The 13,235-nt window shown below is 45.7% G+C and overlaps 1 protein-coding gene across 3 annotated transcripts in view; it reads left to right on the plus strand.

Annotated features, from left to right (window-relative positions):
- Nucleotides 1–13,235, plus strand: part of LOC105457798 (uncharacterized protein KIAA1522-like) — a 209,557-nt gene that overhangs the window by 164,968 nt on the left and 31,354 nt on the right. For all 3 annotated transcript variants that reach the window (XM_011702671.1, XM_011702672.1, XM_011702673.1), the window contains 2 exons: nucleotides 238–539; nucleotides 899–1,176. In XM_011702671.1, the coding sequence (XP_011700973.1) occupies nucleotides 238–539; nucleotides 899–1,176 (580 nt within the window). The remainder of the gene's footprint in view (nucleotides 1–237; nucleotides 540–898; nucleotides 1,177–13,235) is intronic.

The following is a 13,235-nucleotide window of genomic DNA, read 5'->3' on the forward strand; positions in this document are numbered from 1 at the left end:
AATTGACATCGAGTCGTTTCAAGAAATTTAAAATCATGATTTGCTGTTTCGCATATGCATTTTTATTACTAGAGTAGCATTTTTTTATATTTGATATGAAAGATAGAAAAAATATTCTCAAGTTTGAAATGTCTACGTGCGATAGTGATAATAGCTGCAGTATGCATGTACTTTACTGAACATTTTCTTTACATTCATAATTAGAAGTCAATGATCAAGGACGATTGATCATTTCAGTTACTTTAGCACGCCAAGAAACGGTTACCCTCCGGGTTTAGACCCGAGGTTTCCGGCCTTCAAGGCCGCAGCGACGCCGTTCGTTGGTCTGATGGCGCCGTTAGGGGCTCCGCAACCATCGACTGTCCCGACGACCTCACCGCTCTCCAACAAAGATCCGAAAGAACACAAGCAGGACAGCCTCTTCAGCAGTCCTGTGTTCCCGCCTATGATCGATATGTCGTCCACCCAAGCTCTTTTGCACATGGTGCGAACTGCCAATGCGGCCCAAAGCGCTGCAGAATTGGAAACATATCTCAAAGGCAAGTATCACAGGAAATACATTACATTTCTAAATGGACAAAAAATGATACAAATTATTATTATTAAATTTTCAATGTTTGAAAAAAGAAATTAAAGTCTTTTAAATTATCTTTTAATTGCAAATTGTAGACTTTGTACTTTTTATGTGATTTCTTCAATTTTTAATTATTTAATATTTAAAAGCAAATTAATTCTGAATAATTAAAGAATTCATATAGATAAAAAAACGCCTTCTAAGATATTTTGTAAATATAAAATATCGGTATATAATATATGTGCTTATGTGGCGTGTCCTTAATTGATTTTGAGAAAGATTAGGCAACAACTAGTTTAGGTTTTATTTTTTTGTGAAACGTAGGCGCGAACAAAAGAGACGCGGGGGTAACGAGTCCCTTGGACCTTTCGAGTCCCGGTGGCTTCGCACCACGCAAGCGGCAAAGGCCGGAAACACGGAGATCCGAAAGCGTGTCGCCCAAGCCGAAACCTACCGCGAGACCAACCACACCTCCGCCGGTCAGGTGTCCGACTCTCTATGGCCACATACCTTGCGGCGACGGGCAAGCCGTAAATCGCTGGACCGTCGAGGATGTCGTCAATTACGTTTCGTCAATCGACATCTGCGCCGAGTACGCACAGGTGAGTCAACGAGATTTTTCTTACCGCGATTCTCCACGAGGAAAAATTGTGGGCGATGCACTTGCGTCATTGTTCGTGCACTCGATCGAGCGCGTCGAGTGAATTCTAATGCCGTTATTAAGGCGCAAGCTTGCACAACGATTGTCATTGGAGACTAATGTTTTTCTCTATAAATTTCTTTGCGATGATCTTGTTCGAAACACGTTCCTGTTCTAATACAATTCTGGTTTAGGAAAATGAAAAGAGCTATACAAATCTCTTTAACAGTGACCATATACGATAATCCGCGTACTCATTGAACTAAAGAAAAAAAAAACCGTGATGGATGTCTCGATTCGGTTGGATTGTTGCACGAATCGCGTTGGACGTAGCCACTATTTTTAATAGCTTTTGAAAGCCAACTCTGTAATGGTGCATGCTGTCATCTATCGCGCAATATCTTCCCGACTTCTACGTTAGTGAGGCAACGAGGCGATCTAGAAGGCTTTGAATGACCTGGCATCAGTCAATCCGGACAGTCTGGCATTAGCGAGTAGGGAGAGACGGCGCGCCAGCTAGGAAAGTTCTATAATGACCCCTCGAAGCTAGCGTAGATCCTCCACCCCTCTCTAGTTTGTATAGTATCTATACTTTCTTCTCCCTTCCTTCCTCTCTTTCTCCCTCCTCGTTCTCGTCTTTCTTTCTTTATCGCCCCGAGGCGAAATATGCTCGCGAAAACATGATCTCGCAATGATAGTTTTTACGAACCACTTAACATTCGCCATCTCTCCACGAAGTCGCGGGCGTGGTCGTCGGGGTTTTCGAGTGTCCACTGAAATTATCCACTCATCTGTCCCCCATTCGGCGTGTAAGCGCTTCCCCTCGTTTCCCTCCGTTTAGAAGCGCGGCATTTTGCTCGGCAGTAACGACCTTTCGTCCGTAGAACTGGGGCGCGGTCTACTTTCCACGGGTGGCCCCCGCCGTCCTCGCCTCGCGCTCGGATCGCGGAACCGCGCGATGAATGGTTTCATAATTCGCGATAAAACGCAGAGCCGTAATTACCGGGCTGCCGCCTGGTAGACGCAAATTGATTAATTACAGATAACCCGACACGCTTATCTCGCGCGTATATACACGATACGATCTTCCACTTCGCGGATCGGCGGTGTCACGGAGCGGAGCTCTCGAACGCCGCGCCACTCCTCACCGGCTTCGTGACAGAAGTTATTCCTCCGACTGTCACATCGTTCACTCACACCTGACAGAGAGCAAGAACCATGACTCCACCGCGGTAGAAAAGTCCCTCATCCGTGTCACGAGTCGCAATTTTCTCTCACTTCACTTTGGGAAGTTATTTTGCAATGAAAAATGAAGAACTCGCCGGCTCTCTTGTAAACCCTAATGAGTATCTCGCGATAATTAAGATGGATGTAGCGTCGATAACGGGCTTTCCATAAGTTTTTACATCGGTCGGCTTGATGACCGCGCGCAGACATCGATATACTTACCTTAACGAGGAGACCCGCCGGTGTCCGCCGGTATCGGCATCGAAGTTGTCCTGAAACCAAATTCGATCGCGTCACGATACCGTAAGTCGTTTCGGGAACGCCATCACCGCGTCGCGGTTTGTGTCGCATTTTTTGCCGTGCGGCGCGCGAGATAAGAATCGGTGTCGTGCGCGTCGTCTCGGGATTCGCATAAAGTGCACGGCCGTCCCTCGGTATTCCACGACGTGGTTCGCCAAGGAGGAGCAGCAGCGGGGTCCTTGAGCCGCTCTTATCTGTATACGCTCTCGTGGTTGGCCCTCGTCATTCTTGAATCGAGTCGACGGCTGATCGAAGCGCTCGAGGACCCCGCCGTCTCCTTCTACGCCGGCTCGCGCGGCGTTCGATTACATTCGAGTATTCATGAATATGCATGACGAGAGGTGGGCGCCCGCGAAAAAATTTACGGCCCCGACAGTCTGACGTTTCGAGGACCGCGACTGCGTTCGCGCGAGCGAGCACGCGCTGAACGGGGCCTAACGATAGCCGAGGATAATCGAAACTGACATGCCTCCAGGGACCCCGCTACACTTCTCGAGAATCAACGTTCGAAAGGAACCCTGGTGCCGGCCGTTCCTCGCTCGTTGTAGTGCACACGTACGCGGAATAATCTCTGATAATGACTTTACAAGTGACTTTCGCGAATTCGGTACGAATGATATGTAAAAACGTTTGCCTTGTAACGTAGAATCATACCGTGCGTTATAATCGATTTTTCTTATTGTAGAATAATATCGTGTAAAGGTAGCGATAATTAATGCAGCAATTTATACGTTTGTTCGATTATTAATGTGCGATTTAACGCGCAGACACGAACAGATCTCTGATCTCCTCTTCGCGGTTCGTCGATGAATGCGACTATAATGATCACGCGAATACGCAATATCGAATCATTAAAACGTATAAAAGTGAAACCTAAACAAATCGCTTAAGATTTATAAAGTGGAGGCGTAATATTCTCCGCACATGACGATCCCGCACACGACGGTCGTCATTTACATCGTGAAACATCTCGTGCACGCGCCGTTCGATTCATCCATCGAGTTACCGCGCTAAATTCGACTACTCGGGCAGCTCTCGAGCTCGATGCTCGGCTCGGCAAATATGGCACCGCGACGCAGATGAATTCTCTTAAGAGTTACGGCGAGATTCTAATCGCGCGAGGGATTCCTGCGAACTGATCAACGGCACGAGTGATCCTTTCATAGATCAGCTAGAATTATGGCAGCGATCTTTATCCATGCCTGCGATATTACTGCATTCACTTTTGTTCGAGTCAACAGTGCGAAACTATCTCGGAAAAACGAAAGTAATTGCTGCAAGCCTTTACTCAGTTGATTTACTTAGTATTTTAATTATTTATTTTTACAATGAGGGAAGTTGGAAGCGATTGACCTATTCTCTGGTAATAATTATAATGAACACAGTTAGACATATAAATACAGTTGGACTTGCCTGGGCAATTATAACGCCACTAATAGCGCAAGCAGTTTTTACCTTATTAATCGGTCTAATGTATTATCCTCATTATAAAAGTCATAAACTTGTAAACTCATTTGAAAGGCATTTTTATAACTGTTTATTTGTTTGCGTCAACCAATACTTATTTGGATTTTTTTATTTAGTTAGATTGGAAACTCTATATATTAGTCTTTCCATTTCTCAACATTGTTGTCGGAATCTCGGTGAAGCTTTCGATGACACATAGAGTATCGTGCATTACGCAAACGTGTAGAATGAAAGTAATTGTACCCGTTTAGAATTACGAGTCGTCGATTGCGAGAAGGTGATGTGTACGTAAGTTGTGGTAACGGGGAATACAAAAACGGTCCGTAGTAGGCTTCAAGGATTCAGGATGAGAGGGTTAAAGCAACCGCCGCACATACAATATAAGCGCGCGCCAGAGCTAACGTATAGGATCGCTCCGCGCTGCTGATCGTTAAAAAGTCATGAATGTGGTCTACGTCTTCCGTGATGCGGCGCGCACAAGGATGCTGCGTCCTCGCGTCCCACGCGTGCTTGTCCTCACGAGTTTCTCCATCGCGCCCGTTCGTCACTCGCGTTTCATCGACCGGAACCAACATCCGCATTACGCTCTCCGAGTGTTTCGGATCAATTTCGACCGATGATGGGAATTGACCGAGGACACTTTTGAACGACACATTTGCCTTTTCTATTTATCCTCGATCGGCAACTCGTTCTTGAGTCCTATGAAACTTCGTTGACTAGTCGTTAACCGTTCGCGAAATCGTATATTTTTTTCAGTACCGTTTAAGAATTATCACGTTTCTCTCGTCACGGACGTAAATTGTGTCCGATAAATCATGATAAATCGCGATACCGCCGCGAGCCGCTTATTGACAGGAGGAAAATTTAGAATCGCGTCATTTGGAGTCACGCTCGTACTTGCGCTCGTCTTTGAAGCTATATCGGTAAGATCCTTCTGAGATCTGAGGTATTGCGCAAGAGTTTTCTGTCCTGGGCTACGGCGAATTCTTTTCTAACAGCGCGCGAGTGCACGAAGCAGGCTGCACTTTGCAATATCGGGACGAGTCATCGAGCCGATGGATGGATATCTCTTCTTAACCTGAAGCGTGCTACGCAGCGGCACGGCGGCGCGGCGCGGCGCGGCGCGGCAAGACCCGGAGCGCGGACTTTCTAACGATTCGGCGCAAAGCATGATCTGACCCGGGTCGACCCTCCGTTCTCGCCGGCTGGAACTTGGCGTGTAGCACCGTCTCACACACATACACACACACACACACACACACACGTGCAACGGAGCCTCCTGGCATCGATCAATTAATCATTAATAGGCGCTAATACCCACCGCGTATCACGTCGATTGCGGACGTGCGCGTCGAATGATGCGGGATGTTTTCCCGTTCTAGATTCCTGCGGCTTAAAGCCGAAGCGGCACTTCCTCCTGTGTCGATCAATCCGCGATTCCGCCGACCACGCTCGATTCGCACGAAGGGTTCGCCCCGACCTGGACGTCGGATATGTTTGGGAAAGGATCGTATGATGTTTCTATGATGGATGATCGATGAAATTAGAGATCGTTAAAAATGACTGTATTGTTGCGCGGATCGATTAGATACTTCCTGTACAGGCTGCCCCGAGCCATTCTGCCGACTCGAACAGTTTCCTGTATTTGGTTCGCTATCTATCATCGTCCCTGCAGTCTTGATGTCACAAATTCGAGGAACTGCGTCCCACAAATCAAAGTACGTCAACATTAAAATTAATTGAATTAGATAAAAAGTTGTAAGGAGATAATTCTCTTTCTGCTCAATTAGTACTTATAATCACGATCTCTTCTTGATGTATATAATCTGCTTTTTTTCGAGGAGCAACATATAATTTAACGATAAAAGACGATTTAATGAATTAATTAAGTTTATTGAGTACCTACATTCACCGGGCAACCGGCAACTGTCGGTTTTAGACAGCAATATCAGCGGCGGCGAAATACCTTTTACGCATTGATTGTATGGTAGACTTGCGTCTAAACGTCTATAATGATAGCCCGGCATGCAGTTGTACGCAAGCATTTACACTATTTACGAAATTAATGATGAAAAGCGTGTCGACTGACGCTAATGCGACCCGCTTACTCGCGTGTATCGTTTCGAGTACCTCGATGTAATTGTAGCTGTAGTGATGGTCTTTCGCTTCGCGATATCGTGTCAATAATTTAACGATTTGAATTCAATTTGCGGCGAATCGTGTCCGGCTTGAATATTACAAGATAATATGCCATGAAAAAAGACAAACAATTTATAGCTTCCAGTTTAGATTGACATTTTTAGAATTACTGAAATCTCTCATTTTGTTTTTATTGTCATGGAAAAAAAAATTAATTACACTAAAATACTATATACTAAAAATGTAATTAAATATAGAAGTATAAAATTTATATAATTAGAAATTTATTAAATAATTATTTTTACATGAATTTTTATCACTTATTTGTCTATAACTATATTCAGTGAGAATTGAAAATAAGATAATATCTAATACCACATACCGAAGTTTCACAAATTCATACGTGGCTTTCGGCGATTAGTAATTACAATTTATTCGGCAATTACTGGTATCTCTGTATCTCCATCCGGGCGGATAAGTCCGAATTCGTTACGGTGCACGCGAATTATATTTAGAAAGTAGCCTCTTATCGCGGGCAGCGAGAAAACTGCCCGGGGAATTTTCACGAAATCACTACGACTCGTCGATCGATTTAATGGTCGGCCACGTGGCCAGCGCCTACCTAATCGCCAAGAACGTTAATTAACCCGAGGGCCACGTGCGCGCTTTCTCCCTACATCCTGTGTACGTACAGGCGTACCGCGCGGTACCGCGTGTATACGTGCAACGTGCACGCGAACACGTTGGCTCGGAAAGACACGGACGTTCTTAACTTGGACTTAACGCCGTCTTTCTCCGCCTGACAGATCGCTACCGTGCGTTCGAAAGCGTGTACGCCGATAACCGTGAACCGGCTTTAGCCTTTATCTCGTGTTCTATCATTTATACAGAAATATGCCGAGAAACGTGTTCATCAAACGTGCATTTAATTAGCGGCGACTGCGAGCGGCGTGATTACAAATACTTTCAGTCATGTTCTCCATTCTTTTCTTCAATCAATCCAATCAGTCTGAGAAAAGAATGAAAATCACGATACCACAGGTATCCATCAGGCCGTCAAATTTATAAAAAAAAAGATAGGCATTCTATGCCCGTAAGAAATGAAATGATATATGATCGCGATTTTCGTAGCGTTACAAGCTGTTACACAATCCAAGTGATATTTGTACGCCAGGGTAATACATTTCCTTAATCGCCGTGCACGATCTATAGCGACAGCACGTGATCGCATATGTATCTATTCTTTCCCTTCGGTTCCTCTTTTTCCTTCCATTTTTCGCGCTTCGTTGCCGATCCGATGCCCAACTTGCGGTCACTCGCGTTTTCTACGCTACGGCCATCGAACCCATCTGCTGTCGATGTCAGGTTACCACATATTCTTAGCTAGTTAAGTGCTACCCGCATCCTATACGCCGTTACGCATGGACATTGTAATTTCCAGGCGGTCGCGAGCAGGACGAGAGAAAGACAGTGTGTGCGCACACAAAGCAGGGTGTATTGACGGCCAGTCGTTCTCTCCGGAGTCCGAGCTGTAATCAACATTTTATTGGCTCTAGCGTATTGGCGTATCTCTGCCGTGCTGTATAACTCTCGTCGCTCTTCCTCGGCGCGATCGTCCCGGTATATCTCTTCCGGCTGCCGCTCTCGTTAGCGCGAGCTCGCATGAACAATGTCGGTGATTGAATTAGGGGATAATGGTGCATGTCAGGCGGTTAAGTTGTTCGCTAGGAAAGTGCCGACTTTTCTACGTCGTTGAGTGTGTTTGTCGATAATAATATTAAAAGCTGGTGATTATTTTAATGGATCTCCAATCATTTCGAATTCTCTCACAACATTATCAGATGAAACGCGATCGTCGATGCATTAAGCGTTCGACAGTAGTCGAAATTAATTAAAATTGACGCGGACATTAATTGTTATTGCTGTGCCTTTCACTTCCGGACCTTCGTCAAGCAATAATATGAATATGTATTCAAGCCTCAGAATGTCGTTGCTTTGAAATTACAGCCGCGCCGATCGCAAGCCCTACAATAATGTTTACGGTCGTATCTTTATGTGTCAGTTTTCCTAGATCAAAGATCGGTAACTCGAACGTCGGCGTTCTCGAACGACGGTATCCTCGGACTCTATCGATTGATTCCTGTATGGCTCGTTAGAGCTATGACTAATTACTGCTCGTTATAGGTCAATGCTTAATTACAGCGCGGGCGAGATTCCACCTCCGCTTTCGGTCTTATCGTCTTCGTGATCTTAGAAGCGCGGCAACAGGTTCTCTCCCGTTGCCACGATTTTATGCACGAACACCCATAATTCTTGCTCCGAATATCGTTGAACTCAGACGACCTCTTGCATTCACGTGTCACGAGCGACGTAACGAGAATTGCCGATTTATATTTATACATGCGCGCACTGTACCACTGCCGTGTATGAGCATAATTAATTGAGTAGTAAACGAAATTAATGCTCATGCTGAATTTCATGCTGCACGAGCTGTCTTTCAGTTGACATTACGATCGGCGATAGAAGGCGAGAGGGAGAATGAAGCAAACCGAACCGAAAAGCCGATTGAAAAATATTAATGAGAGAAAAAAAATAGTTCTGGTTTTGAAAAGATTAACGTCACGCGATATCTTTCCTTAATTTACGGAAAATGTATAGGAGAACCTCGAGCACATCTGTGCCAAACCAGGAAGTAAATCGCATGAGATTTTTTTCCTTCACGTTACATTGCACAAACAAGCACATAAAGTGGCGTTGCGTCGTTCTTTAAATGTCATGTCCTTGCATTGCAGTGATGTGTGGATGCGCGCTATCGGATCGGTTTTTATTAAATTTTCACTTGTCGTTCTTTACATCAGACATTTAGTCACAGACACGTACAATCGTAGGTACGTCCACGAAGGAAAGATTCGCTCCGCGAGTCTGTGGATTATTTTCTGTACAGAATACTTTGACCTGTTGATATGTATAATGTTCATTTTTGAAAAAAAATAAGTTTGTACTTTTTCTTTCAATTATTGGCAAAGATGAAGGCTTCTATGAAGAAAAAGCAATTTTAAAAGAATATATCGCTCTTCTACAGACTTCTATTATATTTCACGTTCATATACGTAGATATTTGTAACAGATCCTCCCTGCTCGTTCGTACAGAAGTGACGGTAAAGATTTACGCCCGTTTTCAGACCAACGCCACGTAGCGCAAATTGAATAACGGAGAGTCTCGCGTTGTACGGTAGCGCGACTTCATGAGATTTCACCCTGCCCTGCCCACCTCGCGGACGGAGGCGTGTGTGGCGAGCACGTGTTACGCGCGTAAGTCCGTACCGCATTTCCCCGAAGCGAATTCGCTTCGCCTCGTTCGCCACGTATCCTGTTATCGTTTAAGGCTGATTACGAAACGCGGTAGCGCGCGGGCCGCTTTGAGGAGATGATTGCGCGATGATGAGGTCTGGAATCACGAAACATCGGCGACGTGGTCGTCACGGCCGTCTCCCTCCCCCCCCCCTCTCTCCTTTTCTCTCTCTCGCTCATCTTGCTCTAATCATCGACGACGTTCCTGCCGCGCGTTCTCTTCCTTCTCCCTCGATACGCTTCTCTTCGAGTTACAAACTGATGAATGGCCGGTTCTCTATTCTCTTCCTCCCGCTTTCTCTACACGTGACTCTCCCTCGTAATCGTCCGAATGACAGATCTAGGTTGTCGGCGCTTGCGTCATCCGTCCGCGCGATCCTCTTGTCGAGGGAACTCGTGAGGCTCCTCTTCCTCCTACAGGAACACGAGACCCACGTCGCCCGCGGGACCGTCCGCACCACGTGGCGGCGACGTTCGTCTCGCTCGATCCACGTCGATCATCGTCAAGGAAGTGCCGCGCGAGCCGGAGCTCCGCGGGCTGCTCTCACCTTTCCCCGTTAGCGCGCACTTACGACACGCTCGTTATGGTCGCGCGAGTCTCGCTCTTAAGGTGACGACGCGACGAGATAATCCCCAGCAACGCACATCGTTCGCTTTATTGATCTCAATTATTAAACCGTTTCAAATCCTAATTTCGAAAAAGTTTCTTTATCGCGTTTGAAAAAAAATCATGCCACGGAGAAAAAAGAATTGGACGTTTTCTCGCTCACGTCGTTCTTCATCGTCTCGACTAAAGCCAATCGCCAGCCGTTCCGTTTTCGCGGCGTTCGCCGGCAAACGACCGAGCGCTTCCTTTAAAGGATCCTTTAAAGTGCTCGTCTTACCCGCCTCTAGTACGTACCGGCACGGTATCCATTCTTCCTGTCGCATCGAAACGCATCTCGCGGCGCATTCACGTCTTCCCGCCGTCGTTTCTCATCCCTCTTTCTTCCCCTCCTCCTCCCTCACCCCGATATACGCGCTTCGGCTCTCCGAGCTCCGGACGTCATAGACAGCTGGTATCTTTATCGTATCGATTCGGCTGACAAACTGGAGGATACCGCAAGACGAATAGCCGATCTGCATGAGGTATGGAGTCGTGCGCGTTGCGATTAGTCAGGAAGACTCGGCGTCCTCGTGCTCTAATGGGCATCGTTAGCCGTTCAGGTAGTGAAGGAGAGGAGCGTGTCGGTACGCGGCCGGGATATAGGCGCTCTGTACCCTAACTCGGGTTTAACGTCTAGTGCAACGACACGAGGCAAGAGTCCGATGAGCGGGAGACTGACGAGAAGACATCACGGCGTGTATATATATATATATATATATATATATATATATATACATATACCGACGTCTCTCTGCTACGAGAGCAGCCGACGCGCGGGTAAAGAGTGTCCCGGGCTAATCGTCCCACGATCGTCATCCGCGACTTTTACCCCCTTTCATGGTAACGTAGAGTATATGGCGAACGAGGAAGCCGTCGGTTTGATGAAAACGATACAACGTAAGACGTCTAATGAGCGCCGCTTAACCGCCGCTTCTTGTCACGTTCCCCGGAATCCACGCTATTCCTGATTTTTTTTTTTTCTAACTTTAGTTTGATAATGGCAGATAGATTTTTATGGCTTTTGCAAGCAAGCTTTTCGTTACATAACGTGTCTTTTTCTGCAGTGGGGAGTAATCGTTAGAAAAGGGAATTCTAAACAGGTATTATTTAATCAAACGAGATATTATCGTAAACGCTATAATGTTTCAATTTCATAGACAATTAATTAATCCTTTATAGCTTCACGCATATATGACTCTGTTAAGTTTTTACTTAAATGAGAAAATGGATTTTGAAGATTTTAAAATTTTAAAATTTCTCACTTGATCTACTTGAGAATTTTTTTAAACGTTGGTACAGATTATTACGGTTAAAGTTCGAATTATTATCTCGTCTATCATCTTCGACGTTCTCCTTCGCTTACCCGGCCTGTCGTTATATCCAGGGGATCGGAAGTGGGTCGTGATACGGGCGCGGTAGCCAGTCACGGCGAAGGTAACGTTAGGTGGGGTACGCACGATCTCATTCCTTGCACTAGGGTAATGATAATTAATCCACCAGGGACCGCTCCTTTCAGCCCGGCCACGCCAACGGTCAACGCCGGGACGCCGTTGTTGTTCCTCCATCTCGTTCAACCTCATACCGATCGCCACTACTTCCTCCTCCTCCACCTTGCCGACCTGCCGCTCTTTTCTTCCCATTAACCAATTAATAACGTCACCTAGTGCGGCGTTACCGTTCCGGTTCTCCTCGCCGCGTTGACCCTGACGAACGGTACCTGCGAGCTAGGCCGGGTTCGAAGAACCCTCTTAGGTGATTATAACCCTCGAGGACGCAATCTCCCCGCCGCGGCCGTTGGGAAATCGCTAGATTGTATTAGAGATTAAGAGATCTTATCGACGCGTTGCGTTATGATTACGCAAGCGATTGCTAGTTATGTTATATAGGGGTACATGAAATATAACAATACCTAATAGCTACATACATAAATACATGTACATGTATCTCCATTTATTTTTTATAGACTATATTTTATGAGTAGGTGTGGATCCCTTCTTGTAAAAAGGTTTACTGGTTGCCGGTAAAAAATATTATACTAGAAATGAGAAGAATACTTCTTTTTGAAATATAATTTTGATTTCTTAAACAAATACTTAAAAAAATATTTATAAAAACACTGAAAATGCTTTCTTTAGAATACTAACTTGTTATGAATCTCGAGATATTGATTCTTCTATGATCTCAAGGAGGTTTACTATCACTGTTTACTGTCAGTATATATATAGTATATGTATATTGATTGTCTACAATGTAATATATTGATTGTCTGCATCGATTAATAATCACTTGCGGTTCTCCGACACGAGTATGCATAATTAAATTTCTTCGTCTCGCGGATGGAAGTCTCCTCGGGGGCAGGCCCGAAGCGCCTGGAAACAATTTTCTCGCAACAGCTTGGAGCAACGCGAGAGCGTTGCGCGATAGTGAATAGTCGTTTGTAAATTACAACTGTATCTTTCTAACCGCAGATCGAAGGTGATAAGGTACTTCGAGGGGGCGGTGGGGAGGGAGGGGAAGCATGAAAGAGCCCGACGCGATCCCGCCGCTCCATGTGCTTTTATCTCACCTCTCGGTACACGCCTTGTGAGAGATTGCAAGCGTAATGTCACGTCTGGCAATGGCCTACACAATTAACTCGCGTTACCCGCGATCCAATGTCTTTTTTCCATATGCAATTTTCTTCCGAGAATTTTCCCAAGATCGTGGGACGACTCGCGTCCGAGGTTCATTTGTGCGGCGCGCGGCGTGTTAACGTAATTATTACGTTCTCTTTTATCTCATATATACCCTCACCCACCTCCGCGTCTTTCGTCGCCCGACTGACATTAGCGTCGTGACATTAGCGTCGCGCACCGACGTAAACGAGCATCCTCTCGATAAGTGAACGAACG

The sequence above is a fragment of the Wasmannia auropunctata genome, unplaced genomic scaffold (assembly GCF_000956235.1).
Source record: "Wasmannia auropunctata unplaced genomic scaffold, wasmannia.A_1.0 LD335047.1, whole genome shotgun sequence".
In the NCBI taxonomy this organism is placed as follows: Eukaryota; Metazoa; Arthropoda; class Insecta; order Hymenoptera; family Formicidae; genus Wasmannia; species Wasmannia auropunctata.